Raw genomic sequence first — 20,751 nt, 5'->3', positions numbered from 1 at the left:
AAAAAGTCAAAATTTTAACCTGGATTTAAAAGCATTTACGTAATTTCCGTAATTTACTATGTGTACCTGAGGCACGCTAGCTAAATTTGGGGAATACAGTACTCCAGTGTAGGAGCCATATAGTATCTTTGGTGGTTTCTTACTGTTTTAGGTTGTGTGCATGTGTGATGTGCACACACTCAAGGTCCGCACATTCTACTACCATGATGATTGGCGGTGTCACCAGTGGGAGTGGCCTTCCTTATTAATAGGCGGGCTCACCTGTGTTAAGGAGTGTGTGTGTCTGGCATTGATCACCCGTTGGGATGAGTGTGAGGAGGAAACTTTAAGTTGACCGTGCAGTGGAATACAGTGGAACTCTAAATCAACTTGGAATCCAGCTGTGAAGTGCAACGAAGAGAACGTCACTTCTTGCTGTGGAAGTCGCGAGCTGCACTGTCTTGTAAGGTAAATTCCACTGATTGTCACACACAGCTAGGTGGGGGCGAAATTCGTTCTCCGCATTTGACCCATCCCCTGAGGGAGCGGTGAGCAGCAATGATTGCGCTCGGGAATCACATAAAAGTACCTTGCCCGGCAAACTAAGTAAGTAATTGGTTAAAAAGACGGCGCGCGTCAGCAGAGTTTAGATCCTCACATCTTAGCCTACCGTGGCGTCATAACCAACTAGACGCCGCAATACTCCAGATTGCTCCATGTGTAAGCCGCGCCCGACTGTAAGCCGCAGGTGTTTTAATGTTACCGCACCGGTATATAAGGGACCAGAGAGGGGATTGTCGGGACAGACTCAGAGATGACTGTTTGGGAACGCAAAGTGAAAAAAGTAGCGGCTTATAGTCCGGAAATTACGGTACACTCGGGGTAGCTTATTCCATTTGTGTGCAGCAAAACAGCTAAAAGCAGCATCACCATATTTGCTTCAACCTCTGGGCTCCACTAATTGACCCAAGTCTGCAAATCTCAGATTTCTACTGCTTTTATATTAGATCAGCATTTCTTTAATGTATTTAGGATGCAAACCTCTCAGTGATTTATAGACCAGTGGCAGAATTTTGAAATCTATTTTAGATTGGGAGCCAGTTTTGGACCGGAGTGATATGTTTTTATCCCTTTGTTTTGGTCAGAAACAAAAGGGATAAATTTGCAGAATTGCACATCTATTCATGATCAACGTCACCCAGAATATAACATAACTAATAAAAAACTATGTGAAGTAATTATATTTGTCAATTGTAATCAATATACTGCATACACACGCACGCACGCACGCACGCACGCACGCACACACACACACACACACACACACGCACACACACACACACACACACACACACACACACACACACACACACACACACACACGCACACACACACACACACACACACACACACACACACACACACACACACACACACACACACACACACACACTGCTGCAGTGTTCTGAATGAGCTGCAATTGCTAGTTGCTCTTTTGAGAGAGAAGACCATTACAAGAATCGAGTATACTGGAGATAAAAGCATGTACAAGCTGGTCTGCTTGGAGCATGCAGTTCTTCAGTCTGGAGGTTTTTCAGCTGCAAAAAGGCTGTTTTAGTGATTGGTTTGATATGATTGCTGAAAGTCAGGTCTGAGTCTATCAGCGCCCCAAGATTTCGGACTTGGTCTTTGACTTCCAAAGTCTTCTAACAGCAATCCTCTTTTCTTTATTGCCGAAAACAATTACTTATGTTTTGTTTTTGGGTTAGCTGAATGGAATTTTGGTTCATCCAGTTGTTAATTTGCTCTCGACAGTGACACAATACATTAAATTGAACTGCTGTCATTTGGAGACGTTGACAAATGTCTCATCTGCATAACCATGATAGCCAACATTGGCGTTCTGAAGGTAAAATATACAGACTGAACAATTGAACGTGTGGGACCCCCAAAAGTCATGGCCATTCGATCAGATTATAAATTTGCAAAGGTTACAAAGTAACCCCTTTCTTCTAAGTAGGACCTGAACCATTTTAGGACTGTTCTATCAATTTACTAATGACATCAATGTTAGGACTCTCCAACATAACCTACAAAACAATCCACAGGAATTTGCACACACATATACCACTTCCTTGGTGGAGGTAACAAAATAAGCATTGTGTTCTAATGTAGTGCTTACCTTTTAGTGGAAAAGGTCGCCCTAAAGAGTGCTGACAACGGACAAACTCCACTCCCTCTGCAAGCTTATTCAGAACAGGTGTGCCCATTCGGGTCATGATGCCCATACTGGCCACGACGTATGGCGAGTCAGTCACCTTAATGAAAGACAACACACTTTTTACTTTACAGTAAAAAAAAATATATATATATATACAGTATGTATTCTTTGTGTGCAGTACCTGGACACCGTATTTTGCAAGACTGGAACCCACTGGCCCCATACTGAAAGGAATAACATACATTGTGCGACCTGTAGAGTAGTGGAAGAGCACCCAAAAAAAAAACAGGTCAGCTTTCTATTATAAAACTGTTTTCAGTTGTTTCTCCCCCCAAACGGGAGGGTACCAAATCTGTTAACTGGTTGATGGTCAATGGGAAAAGATCAACATTTCTTTGACTGAAAGATCTCATGCATTCTCCCATCAAATAAGACACTTGCCACTCCTGCGGTTTAACCCGTGGTCACTATTTGCAGAATTGCACATCTATTCATGATCAACGTCACCCAGAATATAACATAACTAATAAAAAACTATGTGAAGTAATTATATTTGTCAATTGTAATCAATATACAGGGTTTCTGCAGGTATCAGAAATTCTAATTTAATACTGCATACACACGGATACACACACACACACGGATACACACACACACACACACACACACACACACACACACACACACACACACACACACACACACACACACAATGTAGCTCAATGTAATGCACTAAAAGTCTTAACAAGAACTACTTAAGTAAAAGTAAAAAGTATGTTGTATTAAAATACTCCGACAAGTAGCTGATCCAAAATATTGCCTAAGTATATGTAGCTTGTTACTCCACACTTCTGTATATAAATAATGTTACTGCACCACTTTAGAGTTTTACATGATAACTCGAACTTTGTATCATGAAAATAAATGGGAGTAGAAATACTCCACATGCCTGTCATGCATCCTGGGAAACGCTCCTGTCTTGCTTTCTGCCAATCGGATTCGCTCATCCAGCTGCCCAGTTGGCTCTTGGCTCCTCCAGCGGGGATGGGGATGGTGTCTCTCTGGCTCTTAGTCACAATCACAGTCTTGCTCTCCACCCGGGCCACGTCTTTTGGGTCTGTGCGTGCCAGCCAGCTGTCACAAACGGCACAATTTTCAGCCTCAATACTGATGCAAAATTTCGATGCTTTTGAACTCTCGATTTACCAGTTTTCATATTTGGGAAGTTTCTTCACCATCCCTTCCTTCTCCAGGCCTGCCAGGATGTTGGCCGTCTCTTCTGGCGTGCCGGTCACGACATGCACGCCACTGGGTTTGCATTCGTCTGCCGCGCCCTTCACAAACTCTGCCACCTCAGGGGGCAACAAGGGGATGGAGGCCAGGGACCGGAGCCCAAGACTGGCACTGACAGCCCCTTTTCTGAAACAAACATTATGCCATGACTTACGTTTCACATGCAAAAAAACAATTAATGTGCTGGTGAGGTGTATGGTGATCTAGTCTCTACACTCTTTTATCTGCTGGGTCAGACTCAAAAGTAACCCAAATTGGGTGGATGAGCTAACCCAGGGACCAAGCCAATGCTGCGTTATTCATGCGGTTTGAGGATTGGATTATAATTGCTCAGATGCCTTTTAGATTGGTTGATTAAATTGGGGAAGTCAAACCCCCCCAAAAATATTGACAATAAATCTGTTCTATGCAGCCCCACTAGTCTAAATATGATATTCTGTTTAATATTGCATTAGTGGAATATGAGTTAAGCAGCAAAATCCAGCATTTTTTATCAACATCAGAAGGCGGCCATTTTGCCACTTACTGTCGAGTGAAAATGACATCACAATTGCTCAGGGCTCAGGTAACAACCAATCACAGCTCAGCTTTAGAACACAGGTGAGCTGTGATTGGTCGTTGCCTGAGCCCTGAGCAACTGTGATGTCATCTTCAGTCGACAGCAAGTGGCAAAAAGGCCGCCTCCTGAGATATCCAGATAAATATGGCTGGATTTTGCCTCATAACTCATATTCCACAACTGTAATATTAATCAGAGTGCCATGTTTAGAATAGTGAAGTCACATATAACATACTAATGTCAAGAAATGTTTCAGGTTGACTTCTCCTTTGAACATTAGATAGTACTTGTTTTTGTCTTTGGGTTTCACTTTGTGAAAACTGTATTTACTATTAAGCAAAGATGAAGACCGGAGAACGTTTTATGGGAGAAAAGCAAACTAATTTGAAGCTGAGGAGCGGGAAACTGGATCAGAGATATTGGGCATAGAGCCAAGACAACAATTTGAAATTTCCCGAAAAAGATACTACTGGGGTACTGAGCAACAGACTCCAATTGGCCAAGGGTATCAACAGCAGTTGATAACAGGAACATTGTGTGAGCTGAGAATAAACGCCAAAAGATAACAGTCAATGACATCACTGCCAACCTCCACAGGGCAGAAGTGAAGGCATCACAATCCACTCTTCAAAGATTTCAAAATAAGAAAATATATACAGTACATGCCATAAGATGCAGAACACTCATCAACAAAAACAATCGGGAGGCCAGATTGCATTTAGCAAAGAACTACAGAGATCCATTAAAGAATCCCTTTAAGATTCAAGGTGTACAAGAAGTTACGAGAGTACACTTTCAGCACTCTAATCTCTACCATTTAATATTACAATGGTGGCTACTTTCTTTGGTAGCCAACTTTTTTCTTTACTTGAGTTTCACGCATGCGCAAACACAATGCATACTCAGCTTATTGTTGTGAAACAATATAGGCATACTGCACTTACTTTATATATTTTTTATGGCTTGACGGCCCACAGCTGTCTCAGTGGTTTATGACACAAAAATTGGGTTCTCCAACGAGTGTTGGGCATTTCTGCGTATGTGTGTGTCTCTCTCTCTCTCGCTGTAAAATGATTGTCATTGGTTGGCTTTAGCTGTCGACCAACAGCAAACTTGAAAGGAGGTATGTGATTGGTTGGCCTGAGCCGCAAATGCAGCGCGAGGTGTGGAAAGTCCACAACTGACATCGTCTTAACTTTCGATATTAATATCGTGAATGTTCATATCTTGATATTGATATGATAAAAATATATCGCCCAGGCCAAGTTTATATTAACACAACTGTGTATTTAGTAACTGCACTGGTTGGACCTAACGGGTAACAAAGGCTGTTGATTAAAGAGTTTGCAGGCTAAAGAAGTGAGGGTAACCGTATAAAAGTCTGCTGCAACTGGCGAGCCAGCCGAATTCCTCAGGTAGTAGAAACATCCATTGTTTCTGTAATATACCTGTTTTGTTTTTAGTGTGTTGCAACTTACAATTATTGAGTAATCCTTACGGCCCGACCGATAAGCATTTTTTTAGGCCAACGCCGACAACAATTTTTGGCAGAAAAAAATACCATTTATCGATTAATCTGCCAATTAATTAAAAATATATATTTAATAAATAAAATTATCCCCCCCTCCACCCAATTCCTTTTCATTGGGTCACTTCTGCACAACCTTTCGCTATTAAGATTCTATGCTTTGAATGAAAAGTCCATAGTATGACCTTATATACATACATACATACATATATATATATATATATATATATACATACATATATACATACATACATACATATACATAAATACACATAAATACATACATATAAATACACATAAATATATATACATACATACATATATACACATAAATATATATACATACATACATACATATATACACATATATATTTATACATACATACATATATACACATATATATATATATATATACATATATATTCATACATACACATATATATACACATATATTCATACATACACATATATATACACATATATTCATACATACATATATATACACATATATTCATACATACATATATATACACATATATATATATATACATATATATACATACATACATATATTCACATATATACATACATATATATATATACATATATATACATACATACATATATTCACATATATACATACATATATATATATACATATATACATACATATATACATATATATACACATATATACATATATATACACATATATACATATATATACACATATATACATACATATATACATATATACATACATATATACATATATATACATACATATATACATATATATACACATATATACATACATATATACACACACATATATACATATATACACACATACATACATATATACATATATATACACATATACAGTGCTCAGCATAAATGAGTACACCCCCTTTGAAAAATAACATTCTAAACAATATCTCAATTAATACAAAAATTATTTCCAAAATGTTGGCAAGACCAAGTTTAATATACATCTGGTTAACTTATAACATGAAAGTAAGGTTAATAATATAAATTCGATTTCACATTTTTCAGTTTTACTCAAATAAGGGTGATGCAAAAGTGAGTACACCCCTCAACAAAAATTACATAATCTAGTACTTTGTATGGCCTCCATGATTTTTAGTCATAGCACAGCTTTTAGGAATGGAATGAACAAGCTGACAACATTTTGTTGCATCAACCTTTTCCTATTCTTCAAGAATTGCCTATTTTAGAGACAAGATGCTGGATGGAGAGTGATGCTCAACTTTTCTCTTAATAATTCCCCATAGGTGTTCAATTGGGTTCAGATCAGGGAACATACTTGGCCAGTGAATCACTTTCACCCGGTTCTTCTTCAGAAATCCAACAGCTGCCTTAGATTTGTGCTTAAGATCATTATCATGTTGGAAAAGTGCACAACGACCAAGAGCACTGAGTGATGGCAGTGTCTTTTCTTTCAGTATTGAGTAATACTGCTGTGAATTCATGATGCCATCAATGAAATTCAGCTCCCCGACACCAGCAGTACTCATGCAAACCCACGAGGACACTGCCACCACCATGTTTCCATGCATTTTTCCTTTTTCACCTTTGTGACGCCATAAAGTTTTGAAGCCATCAGTTCAATTTTTTTTTTATCTTGGTCTCATCACTCAAGAGTACAGAGTCCCAATAGTCTTCATCTTCGTCAGCATGCGCCCTGGCAAACTCTAGTTGCGCGCGTTTGTGCCTGGGCTTTAGGAGAGGATTCCTCCATGGACGGCACCCACGCATGCCATTTCTCTGCAGTGTACGCCATATTTTGTCATGGAAAAATAGTCACCCCAGTTTGGCTTTCTATTTCCTTAGATAACTGCAACTTACATGTCGATTTTCTTCCACCCTTCTCATCAGAAGACACTGCTGTTGAGTTGTTAACATCCGTGGACGACCTGGACGTCTCTGTGAGATGGTTGCAGTTTCATCTTTTTTTCTATTTTTGTAACACTTTTGCTACAGTATTCTGACTGATAAGTAAAGCTTTGCTGATTTTCTTGTAGCCTTCAACTTTGCTGTGTAAAGAAATTATTTTTCAGATCTTGTGATATTTCTCCTCCATGTGGTGCCATTGCTAAGAGCATGAAATGGGAAACTGTTTTCTTTAAGTAACACCCCATTTATAGTCAACTGTCTGCATGACACCTGTGTAATTAATTATGAGACTCACCTACACCTAAAATTTGGGCTTTTTGGTCTTTGCTCCAGAGACGTTCTGTGGGGTGTACTCATTTTTGCATCACCCTAATTTGAGTAAACCTGAAAATGTTGTTCTCTAATTTATATTATTAACCATAACATGTTATATAAATTTAGTCTGGTCATCATTTTGGAAATTGCTTTTGTCTTCATTGACATATTGTTTAATGTTTTATTTTTTGAAGGGTGCGTACTCATTTATGCTGAGCACGGTATATACACACACACACAAATAAAAGTAAAAATAAAAAACAAGATTCAAAAAATTTAAATAAATATAAAAATAAATGTCAAAGTAAATACAAAAATAATTATACAAATATAATTAAATATTAATCAATAAATAAAAACACTCTGCTCACACATTTATTTATTTCATGCTGCAGACGCTCTGCCAGGACGAAATGTTATTCAAATGAGGGGGCGGTCCTTAGCGTGTCTTGAGTTTGATTCAGCCGTTGTAAACTGCCTTTCATTGGTCAAGTGAGCGACTCTGTTAACTCTCGCAGGCTTACATGGACAGCTCCAGCAATGGACGACTATCTGGTCCACTGTCACCTCGACTTGCTCAACAACAAGCATGAGAATAAAAAAAATGTGAGAGCAGAGCGTTTTTATTTATTGATTCATATTTAATTCTTTTCATATATTTATTTTTGTATTTATTTAATTTTTCTATATTTTTTCAAGTGTTTTACGCCAATATTTGTTTCCCTTTTACTGAAAATGAATACCGACTCCTTCGCTAACAATACTCGGTATTGGCCTTGGAAAAAACAACTTATCAATAGTTGGGTTTCCATCTACCCATTTTTATTCAAATTTTCAAGAAATGCAAAAATAAATCTGAATGGAAATGCCAGAAATTCGAAAAAAAGGCCCAAATTTCGCAAAAAAAGTTTTTATACTTAGATGGGATGGATTTTGAAGCGTATCGGAAAAAAGGCAAATATAAACTTTGGCTATGGAAGCAAGTTTTGCGAATAACCGCTGGCCAGACCGGATACACTTCTCACATTATGACCGGATATTACATCACACGTACGTTTGTGGTCCCCAAAGCAACGTCGAACGATAAAAAGTAAGGTATGTTTGGGGATGACGAAACAGAAATATTTTTTAAGTTTAAGTACCACTGATACTCACACCCACCAAAGTGGGGCGAAACTCTTTCTCTGCATTTGACCCATTGCCTGAGGGAGCGGTGAGCAGCAGCAGGAGCCGCGCTCAGGAGAAAGAAGCGAATATTAATGCAATTTTAGATGGAAAACAGCAAAGAAATGCTACTGTTAATCAAGAATTACAAAAACTAACTCATATGATGTCAATGCACGGCGCAGTTGCTTCCTGGTCTTCTTTTAAATTACTGGTGGATTCACATCTCTATGGTGTATACCGCCACCTACAGCAGCAGAGTGTCCTCTCAATATTCGCAAAAGAAGAAAAGATGGAAACGCGCATAAGTCGCATGTCCGTTTTGCACATTTTCAGTTAATTCGCTTAAAAAATTCGAAAGTTAGATGGAAACTTGACTATATGGCCCTGATTTAAAACAATACTTCACAAAATTACAAATTATATACTGTATGTAGGCTTACCTGTGGATTACGTTTGTATTTCAGTGGCCCAAAATGCATTTAAGCAGAGGTGGGTACTCTTCCCGCCATTGACGGACGACCACATTTTCCGTGAGTGCTTTATGACGCAAAGTCTCGACTAAATACCCGGACTGAGGACTGTCTTTACTGATAGGGATCGAGGGATGAAAATTTGCTGTATTTTTTCGAGGCTTCACGTCATCACGCAGTCGCCTAAAATGTGGACATCTGCCAAAAATAGGAAGAGACTTAAAGGGGAAGTAAATCTTAAACATTTCTTGACAATAATATGTTATATGTGACCTCACTAGTCTAAACATGACATTCTGATTACTATCTCATTTGTGGAATATGAGTTATACAGCAAAATTCAGCTGTTTTTATCCATCTCAGGGGGCGGCCATTTTGCCACTTGCTGTGTTACCTTAAGATGACATCACAGTTACTCAGGGCTCAAGCAACGACCAATCACAGCTCACCTGTTTTCTAAAGCTGAGCTGTGATATTAAAAAAGCAGAAATGTGTTGATTTCATGACATTTATTTATGAAATTTGTAATGGTGGCCCCGGAACGTCAAGCCACTGTAAATGTTGGGAAATTGTCAACTTACATAATTGTTAGTCTTTGAACACACAGACACATGGCAACACTTAATGGTCGTTATAAGGAGAACACAATCTTTGCATCAATCCGAGCTTGCACACGGAGCATGCTCGGCAGCATGCAGGCCAAATAAAAGTGTGACCTCGTCTTTCAAGCAGAAACACTAAACGGTCACACTCACGAGTGTTCGCAGTTAGTCCAGACAACCACTTGAGAGTCATCACAAAGCGTGGAGGACAAGGAAGAGGTAAAGAGAAAGAATGCTGAATGAAGACAGAAGTCACTTAAGTATATGCTCACCAGATCAAGTCTGACAACTTTTAACAAATTAGCAGATGACTGCCATGTTATTAGCACCCAAAAATATTATCTTGTAATCATTCAATATTTGTTGTGTGCTAACAAAACCAAAACCACACACGCATTGTTTAGCTGCATGTATTTAAGTCCGTTCTGCATGATACCAAAACTATTCTCAAAGCAATTTCACTAAAGGTGCAACAATTAATCAACAACTCATCGGTTATCAAACTCATTGATAATTATTTTTGATCATCAATTAATTGAGCTATCTTTTTATTTTAACATTGTCCAAATGCTCAGAATTCCAGTCAATATTCTCCAATTTCTGTAGTCCTCCATAAAAACAGACCGATTCTCTTCCAAATAAAACAATTGCTTTTATTTTGGAAAACAAACAATGATCAATAGTTTTGCCTATTTTTCTCATGCTACAGACTAAACCAGTAACTGAATCATAGGCTACGTTCACACTGCAGGGCGTGATGCCCAATTCAGATTTTTTGTCAAATCTGATCTTTTTATGTACTGTTCACATTACAAAAACAAATGTGTCATCTAATGTGAACGCAAAGCTTCCAAGATGGGCAAAGAGCACACATCGAGTGACGTACACCCAAAACAACTTCAAGTTGCAGTGGTCTCGGAAGTAACCCGATTTGCAACGTTTTACCGCCAGCCAACTTGAGCAAAGCCGTCGAGAATCGAACAAAGCCGTCGAGAATCGAGACAAGCGACTTTTATCAGTGTCATATGCAAATTTAGCTGTGCCAACGCACGCTATAGATTGGTGGACTCGTTTTGCGGACGTGTTAGGAGTTCGATTCATGTGTCTTGTCTGCATACATTATGCAAATGTACCTGTGTGAACGCCCGCGCTCCTGGTTGGTGGACTGTTTTCACGCTCACTCCTGGTTGGCTGCTGTCCTCGGTTTCCTCGTGCGTCAGTTTTGAACGTGCTGTTTACAAACAGCAACAAAAATCCGTTTGACTTATTTTTTCATTTCATGTCGCCAGAGTAGCGAGGTTGGTAGAGGTAATTTGGGAGAAATGAGGGGACACTCCTCGACCTCCTCATTTCACTGAAAAGTCTACCGAAGATGACGTTGCGTTTGTGATGAATCGTCTGCAAGGCTGAATTTCTACTATTGCCACACATGTCAACTTTATGCTTCATGTTTCAAGTATGATTCAATTAAAGACAAATACAAAACAAAACAGCTTTGTATATATTCACTGATGTGTCAGTAGTCTCCCTTCCAAACAATCTCTGCCGCCTCCGCAGAGCGCACATAAGGCATTTGATGACGTATGAATCGGATGCATGCGAATGAGCGTTCACAGTGCAGACGCATCACATACATATCCGATTTATATCCACATACGAAAGAGGCCCAGGTCGGGTGTGAAAAAAAAATCGGGATTGTACCATTCACACTACATGAAAAAAATCTGATACTATGGCTCGGAATTGAGCTGCAGTGTGAATACAGACATAATTAATCGTTTGTGCACTGTCCTATTTAAAAAAATAAAAATAAAAGGATGGAAATTAAATAAAGTATTTTTTATCTGGTTCATCACTCAATTGAAAAAATAATCGACAGATTAACCGATTACTGAAATAATCGTTAGTTCCAAACTTGCATCCCTAAATTTCACATTAAAGTCCTTGAACCAAAATATATGCTGTTTACTATTTTATCTTAATTAAAAATACATTTTATTTCCCCCCGTTTTACTATTCAGCCCGCAGCCCAGTGAGGGGTGAACAATTACGATGCTAACGAATGTTTGTTTCCCGTCAAGGTTTGTTCTGCTAAACGTTCGCCAAGAGTTTTAATGTTTTTTCTTGTTGCAACGTTCACCATCCTAGAGTTAAACTGTTTTCTCTTGTCACAGTTTTTAACATGTTCAAAATGTCCATGAAATAACAACCCTCTGAAAAAACAAAATTATCTTGATAAAGTTGAAAACAAAATTGAAAGAAAATCCACAAATAGGTGAATCCGCAGGTGCCAAACCGTGAGTATGCGAAGTCCACTGCACTCACATTCATATATTATTTATCCTTTGCATAGAATGACTAGTATTAAAGGCAGCATAGATCAGTGGTAGAGTGTTTGGCTCCCAACCCAGAGGTTGTGGGTTCGATCCCTGGCCCTTGTTACCACGTTAAAGTGTCCTTGAGCAAGACACTGAACCCCCAGTTACTCCTGATGCTTGTGCCATCAGCGGGTGAATGAAGAGTCATTGTTGAAGCATTTTGAGTGCCTTGTAAGTGGAAAAGTGCTATACAAGAAAAAGCCCATTTATCATAAGTGCCATACTGATGGCCTGAGTGAAATTGAGATCTTATGAATTCCACTTACGTTCAAGGCACCACAAGCCGCACCACACAATCATACTGCAGCTGGTCTTGTGCTTTCTACAAGTGGAATTCATAATAACGCCTCAATGAACAGTAGCGCTGTCTGACCGTCTTATATTGCCTCAATATAGAAAGACAGGTGCAGCAGTCAACTGATAAAATGTGACAAAACTGTTTAATTATTTTTTAATTCTATTTCATTTGGTCATTTTTGTATGTTTTTAGAATGTGCAATATCCCAGAGTGCTATATTCCCCATTAAAATACACATTACAAAAATGTTGTTGTTTTTTGAGTGAAGGAAGGCTGGAACGGATTAACTGCATTTGCAATCATTTCAAAAGGAAAAGATGAATTGAGATAGGATTACAGAAATGGAATCTGTTGAGAAGTTGAAATTCCTATCAATTTGTTTTTTTTAATCAAAAGGCATCTAAATGATTAGTTTGTGATTAAGTGATTAATTGTTGCACCTCTTAAGAATACTATATACATACTGTATACAATTCGATATAGACACACACACAAACACTACTATACATGGTTCTATTCAATGCACTCACACCTTTTAAATCAAAATCGATTTCCATTGTCATTACACACCAATTGTAACTTTAACTTATATGTAAAAATACAACTTCATTAATAAGATAGTATGTTTTTTACTTCTAATAGATGTGTACATTTTCTTAACGGTACAACTTTATGTACATATTCTAAGCATTTGTGGTTTAAATGTGCTTCCCGAGTTGTAGCCCACTTGTTTCTATAATTGCATAGCTGGGCCGTAAAAAAAAAAATACTCTCAAGGGCTCCACATGGTCCATGAGCCATAGGTTACACACCTCAATGTATAATTCTCTTGATATTATTTAAAGAAAATGAAGCGTTCAGGGCTCTTTTTCAACGGTCTGAAATCACAATGCTGTTACAGGAATCAAAATATAAGATACAAATAAAATAAAATCCCAAATGAAGACAAAGTCAATAGCGCTTACCTTCGTGTAACTCCCAGGAATAGGCAAGACATCTTCCGTATAAAAAAAGAGACAAACTAGTGAGTGAAAAGCGAAAAGAAGGCACATGAAAAGTTAACTCGAAGGCTTTTCGGTTTGTTAGAGCTGCTCGCGGCTCATATCAGCACTCGGCGGGGACCTTGCACTTTGCTCTGCGTGAACATTCACACGGACACATTGATGTCACTTAATGTCAACCTCGTGGATAAGCAGACAACCGCCCTTCCCTCGCCTCCTCGCGAGAGTCGGCTGGAGCTTTAAAAAAAAAAAAACTAAAAACGTCGAAACGCACCGGCCCTTTCCAAAATGAATGACAGCGCAAAATATGTCCACAAGAGTTTCACTTCCAGGCAGGTTGGGTCCTCATTGTTGTGTGCGTTCCCCTCCTCCACTGCCCATCCCCTCCAGGCAAACCGGCGGCTGGCTGACGCAAGTTTTCAGAGTTCATACAGCAGAACATCGTATAGAAAAAGAGGCAGCGGGTCGCGTATACGTGCTTCAACCCGGAAGTAGAACTTAAACTCGAGTGCACACATACGAAAACATCTAGAATCAGTCACAAAGTACACGCAATGATTGCCAACCAATTTTTATTTACTTGTGGCAACAAGTTTATTGCTGCCACGGCCAGTGCTTGTTTTGGCACAGTATATATATAAAAAAAAAACACTAAATGAAAAAAAAAACGTTACCAAAGTTCCTGTGCGCATGCCCAGTTCAACCTCGGAAAATAGTGAAACAATCGCTACTTGCCTAGAGTGAGAGAAATGTGTGTCTTTATTTTCAATCAAACAAAAAAGGGATTTGAAATATATATATATTTAAAAAAAACGCAAAAAATAAATGATTTACTAACAAAAATAATGGATTTGTTTCCGTAGATTTGTAATAATAATAATAATATATATTTTTTTAAGTTTTGCAAAAAGGACCATTACTGTATTTCTAAAACTCTAAAACTCTATTTTGGGGGCGGGTCCGCTGCTGAACCAATGTTAGAAGCCTTTTCATTGGTCAGCTTGTAGTATGCTGTGACAACTTTCATTGTTTATGTAAGTACAGAAGTATCTCTGAGAAATACGAAGCTGCCCCAACTATACGGATGATCGAACCTGGTAAAAAGACTTAAATAAAATAAATATTAAAAAAATATTATTTAAAAAATGAAATAAAAAAAATAATATAAATGGAAAGTATGCACACGCACGCACACAAATAAATAAATAAATAATAAAAAGCCTATCCCAGCTGGCTTCGGGCAGTAGGCGGAGTACACCCTGAACTGGTTGTAGTATGAACAATCTAAAATAAAATTAATTGTAAGCACTAAATAGTGCCATAGTACAACAGGGTTACGATGCAGTACTACAAATATATTGGAGGAACTGTAATTAAAGGCCCAAAAATATTAAACCAACAATGCTCATAAAATACAGTACACAACATATGTTACATCATATTTTTTGTCATACATTCAGTATGACACTTGCATGACCTCATAAAAGCTGAAATGGCACAGATACGCATGGTCTGGCCACCGTAATCTTTGTTATTGAATCAGCGCGTGACTAGGGGATGATGAATTGTTCCAGTGTGCTTATAATATCTGTGCAGCAAATTTCTCAGCCACACTGACAAGTATGACAAAATCAAAGATTTTTAATCAGCAATTCAGTCAAATCAAAGAATCAACAACGAATGGTCCTCTCATGTAAATGTAAACAAGCGCAGTCTTTGCCCTTTGGCTCCAACCATGACAAATAGCACACATTTAATGAGTGACTTATTATGAGACACATCTGCCCCACAAACACATAATTTCAAATTCGATTTACGTTGTATGATTGTCTGGTCAGAAAACAGAAAATTGCTGATGTCGTTCAGGACCAAGCTGGCTCCAGTTGGCCCTGTAGGGACACATTTTGAATCTGATTGGTCAAAAGAAAAAGTCCCATAAAGTTAAGTTGTAGCCAGCACTACTGAGATTGACATTGCAGAATGAGGCTGAAATGTCACTGGAGGAAAAAAAACAAACTGCAGCAGCAGTGCAGCCAAGCGAAGGGTTATGAAATGGTTGTTCAACTGATGCAATTTTGTGGAATAAATATTAAATTTGGTGCTTCTGATAGTGTTTAGAGAAAGCCTTGCTGACCCTACTGAGATACGCTGATGTGTTCAGCTGAGTACAAGCACTACTGTTTATCTACTATAACAATCAATAGCATTTTTTTTGTCCACTCAGCATCTCCAGTATTTGTTTTAGGCTGCAGCATGTACCTACTGAAAGAAACCATGTGACCCTGCGCCTGAAAGAACACTGCACACACACACACACACACACACACACACACACACACACACACAGACACACACACACACGCACACACACACACACACACACACACACACTTGTACTTATATAATTGTGAGGACATTTATAGACATAATGCCTTTCCTAGGCCCTTCACCTAACCCCAACCACCAAAAATGATTTCCTCGCCCTATTCCTTACCCTAACTTCAACCATAACCCAATTCAAACCTAAACTTTAAAACCAAGTCTTGAGCCTCAAAAAGAGGTCTTGAGTTGTGAGGACCGGCCAAAATGACCTCACTTCACAAAAATGTCCTCAATCTGTTGGTTAAAGACGTATTTTGGTCCTCACAATGTGGTATGTACAAGTACACACACACACACAGCGCTGTGGTCATGTGTAATCAATGGCGATCTGGTGACTAGACAACGGGGCTCTTGCATCTTCCAATTCCTCAGTTCTAAGGAGAAAACTAATGTCTATACTGGGCCTGGGTCTGAGTCTAAAGCAGTGGTTTTAAACCTGGGTTTGATCAAACCCCAAGGGTCCGGTGAGTCAGTTTTAGGGATTCAGCAGAGGTCAAGACACACATCCGACTCAAATGATTTGTGATGATATGCCCCGCTTGGCCATCATTGGCTGTAGGTGCTCATGCTACATTGCTCAGCTTATCTGTGTTGCAGGGAATTTGGTGTGCTCAGTAGTTAACTTATGACTTGTGATGGTACGTCGTGTGATTTAAAAATATATATATATATATATATTCATAGTATGAAGTATAGTATGATTTGAGAAAAAAACGTGGTCAGACAAATATGTGGAATAAAGATTTACCTGTATAACTGAACATATGGTGTTCCACAGGGTTAAATTCTGGGGCCTCTGCTGTTTTCATTTCATCACCTGCCTCTGGGTTTCATCTTAAGAAAACAGTGGTGGTTGTTTTGAAGCGCTTTATAAATTGAAGACATTTAACATTTTCAATTTGTGGTTTTACTGTTTTTGAATTTACTTATAGACATACGTATAGATGTGATATAATCATGAGTGTTTAATAGAATACAGTGGAATAATGATTTTGTGAACTTTATTTTATCCTCTCACCCTCAAAGCTATTGAAGATAGGAATGTGCATGATGTTGTCAGAGCCTTTTGTCATTAGAGACTAAAAGTCTGGGGTCAGATCCTAATTGCATTTGTTCCCCCAGTCAAGAAGGGGAACTGTATGTAAATGTCTGTTTACTAATAAGATTACACCTTTGTCCAACCTGGAATCAACATGTCTGTATGTAAACGTCTGCTTACTAATAACATCACACATTTGTTCACTAGGAGTCGACATGTCTGTCCTTTAATCAACTTAGGAGGGGAAGAGGAACCTTTTATCTGTTGAGTATAAATGAGTCGATGTTCTGTAGATTGTCACACACTTGGGGGCTCCACATTACATTCAGATGTGTGTGTCCTGACTGTGTCTTTAGAAGCTTCTAAATAAATTCTTGCAAGAAAACTTCTTCATCAGATCCTGAATACAATTATTTTGGACACGCAAAGATTACACTTAATATAGTAATTGAAATTTCCTTCACATCTCAGAAACAATTGCTGGGTTGCTAAAAGCGGGAGTTCTTTGCAAAATTGATAGGTCTAACTACAATACTCCTATTCTCCCAGTCGAAAAAAAGAATACTGGTAAATTTCGCATGGTGCATGATTTAAGGGCTATCAATTCTAAAGTTTTGATACCTGCCTTGCCGGTGCCAAATCCTCATTCTGCGCTGTCACAAATCAGTCCTCTGCACACCCATTTTACCTGCATTGATCTGGCGAATGCATTTTTCTGCATCCCTCTTGACGCGTCTATGCAAAAGTATTTTGCATTTACGTGGAATAACGAGTGTTATTCATATACCCGTCTGCCTCAGGGATTTGTGTTGTCTCCTGGAGTTTTTAATGCTTCCCTAAAACAGTTGTTGTCACCTTTACAACTCCCTAATGATGTTCTCCTGGTGCAGTATGTAGACGATCTGCTCCTGGCTGCGCCGTCCGAGAAGTCCTGCCTTCAAGCTACACAGCTCTTACTCAGCCACCTGGCTAAAGTCGGTTTGAAATGTACCAAGGACAAACTCCAAATTGCCCGACCGCAGGTTGCATTTTTGGGACGTCTCATATCAAAACATGGAACAGGTATCTCTCCATCACATAAAGATGACATCTTGCACCATCCCAAACCGACAAATGTAAAGCAAATGCTATCCTTTTGGGGTTTGTGCAATTACTCTCGCCATCATGTTCCTGATTTCGCGGAACTGACTCATTCCCTCAGACAGTTGGTGAATGAGAAAGGTATGAGAAACATGTCACATGTACTTGATTGGACCCAAAATGCTGAGACTTCTTTTGTCCTGCTAAAACAATTTCTGTCATCAGCCGCGGCTCTGGTCGTTCCTGATTACACTAGGATGTTTTATTTGGACGTTTCTGAAAAGTCATCAAGTGTATCAGCTGTACTTTTCCAAAAAACGGTGGATGGCAACAGACGAGTTTGTCTGTACGCATCAACACCTCTTGAAAAATATGAGCAACGTCATCATGTATGTGCGGCATTTTCTTCCGCATTAGCACGATTGATTCAGAAAACATCTCATATCGTGTTACACCATCAATTAACGGTAAGAACGTCACATAGCACGATACAATATGTGACTAGCCAAGCTTTCACGATGACAGGAGGAAGGCAAAGAAAGATTGAGTCCGTTTTGACACAGCCTCACATTTTGTTTATACACGAAGGAAGAAATATGGCGGATGGTCTTCTCGAGGGTCAACTGCATTGCTGCACTCAGCAAACTCTACAAGACAACTCACTGAGGGATGACTTTTACGACATCCCACTCGACAACCCAGACTTGACGTTATTTACGGACGGTTGTTGCTTTAAGGGAGAGAACCGACTTCAGTCAGGGATTGCAGTAACGCAGATGACCGGTTCAACTTTTGAACTGAAAGTGGCTAAGAGACTCACAGGGCCACAATCAGCTCAACGGGCAGAAATCATCGCCATGACTTCAGCATTAACACTAGCAAAAGATAAGACTGTGAACATTTATACTGACTCAGCTTATGTTCATGTTGTTTTGCATACTGCCATCACAGAATGGCTGAGAAATGACTTTATGACTGCTTCTGGGACTCCCATTAAACACAAACGAGACATTTTTGAATTAATGGATGCATTATTATTACCAAAAAAAGTAGCGGTGATTAAATGTAAAGGGCATTCAAAGAAAGATGATTTTGTCTCAGTAGGGAATGATTTCGCAGACAGAGCTGCGAAATACGTGGCCGGATACAGCCCAGAACTTCAACTTGTGGTGAGCGAAGGTGAATTAGGAAGCAGACAAGAAATAACTCCAGAAACAATTAAACAGTGGCAGCTGACTGCAAGCCCGGAAGAGAAGAGTGTTTGGCTTGCAAAAGGAGTGAAACAAAATGATGCAGGTATCTGGCTGAGAGAAGGTAAATATATCCCATCACAGAAACACTTAAAAATCCTAATTTCTGAAGCCCACGGAATATGCCATGTTGGTATAGACGAAACTTTGAGGAGGCTACAAAATTGGTCTCATCCCTACATGAAACAGATCGTGAAAAGTGAACTGCAGGACTGCAGTGTTTGTAATAAATTCAATTGTTTACCCACTACCAAACCCCCTCCGGGCACTCACGATCCCGAAGTCACAGCCCCGGTCAGGTAATTTCAATGGATTTTACTGATATGTTAAAGCCAATTGAAGGTTACCGGTATTTACTGATAATTGTAGATTCCTTTTCCGGATGGCCGGAAGCATATTACTGTAAGTCTGAAACCGCAGAAGTTGTGGTGAAACATTTAATTAATCATTACATACCATCACATGGGTTCCCCAGGCATTTACAAGAAGTTGAAAAAGCATTGGGGGTTGAAACACACATTTGGCTCTGTGTATCATTGTAAAGCTTATTGCTCAAAACTTAGCAGCAGTGTTTTAGCTGTAGCTCTGATGCAGGCAAAGCTTTTTCATTAAAGTGGCAGTCAGCCTTAAATATTTTTTGACAATATTTTATCTGTTCTGACTCTGTGTATCATCCTCAATCACAGGGACAAGTTGAACGAATGAATAGAACTATCAAAGAAAAATTGGCAAAAGCACTAGCTTCATCAAAATTGAACTGGTTGCAGGCTCTGCCTGTCGCGTTGATGAATGTACGCATGTCGTTAAATTCAGCTAAAGGTTGGACTCCTTTTGAGGGTCATAAAAACAGGCCATTTCCCGCCCCCAATGTTTCGCTGGGAGAGTCACATGTTACCAGGCCCCCAGTGATTAAGGAGATAGTATCTACATTCTCCAAGCTAACAGATAACCAAACAGATGTTCCTTCAAAAATAAATGATTGTGAATATGTGTGGTTGAAAGTGACTAAACGGAAATGGTCTGCCCCCAGGTGGTTAGGTCCATTCAAGGTGAAAGAACGTACATCCTGTGCGGTGCGCCTGTATCGGAGAGGGGATACTTGGTTTCATCTCTCGTCTACCAGGCCGGCTGGCTCTGGCTCAACGCTGCCACCAAAGGCAACCATCTGCTGATCTACGCCCACACCAGTTGGAGCCATCTAACGGATCCCACCACACCCGTTTCCAGTGTCTACCTGACAAGCTGCCCAAGGACGCGGAGGAGGTCACTGA

At 39.2% G+C, this 20,751-nt stretch overlaps 2 protein-coding genes across 2 annotated transcripts in view; one reads left to right on the top strand and one right to left on the bottom strand.

Annotated features, from left to right (window-relative positions):
- The window catches only part of pck2 (phosphoenolpyruvate carboxykinase 2 (mitochondrial)), a 26,765-nt gene extending 12,619 nt beyond the window's left edge, over window positions 1–14,146 (bottom strand). Inside the window, exons 1-5 of the mRNA XM_077554404.1 lie at window positions 13,694–14,146; window positions 3,407–3,619; window positions 3,150–3,334; window positions 2,382–2,452; window positions 2,162–2,297 (exon numbers count right to left, since the gene is read on the bottom strand). Coding sequence (XP_077410530.1) covers window positions 2,162–2,297; window positions 2,382–2,452; window positions 3,150–3,334; window positions 3,407–3,619; window positions 13,694–13,725 — 637 coding nt within the window. The 5' untranslated portion in view covers window positions 13,726–14,146. The remainder of the gene's footprint in view (window positions 1–2,161; window positions 2,298–2,381; window positions 2,453–3,149; window positions 3,335–3,406; window positions 3,620–13,693) is intronic.
- Window positions 14,037–20,751, top strand: LOC144040639 (uncharacterized). Its single transcript, XM_077555005.1, has 6 exons — window positions 14,037–14,220; window positions 17,622–19,544; window positions 19,620–19,774; window positions 20,248–20,400; window positions 20,511–20,667; window positions 20,723–20,751. The coding sequence occupies exons 1-6, from the start codon at window positions 14,037–14,039 to the stop codon at window positions 20,749–20,751; spliced, it is 2,601 nt and encodes an 866-aa protein (XP_077411131.1).

Source organism: Vanacampus margaritifer, chromosome 20 (genome assembly GCF_051991255.1).
Source record: "Vanacampus margaritifer isolate UIUO_Vmar chromosome 20, RoL_Vmar_1.0, whole genome shotgun sequence".
Taxonomy (NCBI): domain Eukaryota; kingdom Metazoa; phylum Chordata; class Actinopteri; order Syngnathiformes; family Syngnathidae; genus Vanacampus; species Vanacampus margaritifer.
The sequence above is the reverse complement of the archived record's forward strand: the minus strand, read 5'-3'. Positions and strand labels throughout refer to the sequence as shown.

Coding starts and splice junctions, on each gene's coding strand:
- LOC144040639 (XM_077555005.1), top strand. CDS start 14,037: ATGTCCACAAGAGTTTCACTTCCAGGCAGGTTGGGTCCTCATTGTTGT. Junction 14,221..17,621: donor ATACGTGCTTCAACCCGGAA/GTAGAACTTAAA, acceptor TTCACATCTCAG/AAACAATTGCTGGGTTGCTA. Junction 19,545..19,619: donor AGGTATCTGGCTGAGAGAAG/GTAAATATATCC, acceptor ATGTTGGTATAG/ACGAAACTTTGAGGAGGCTA.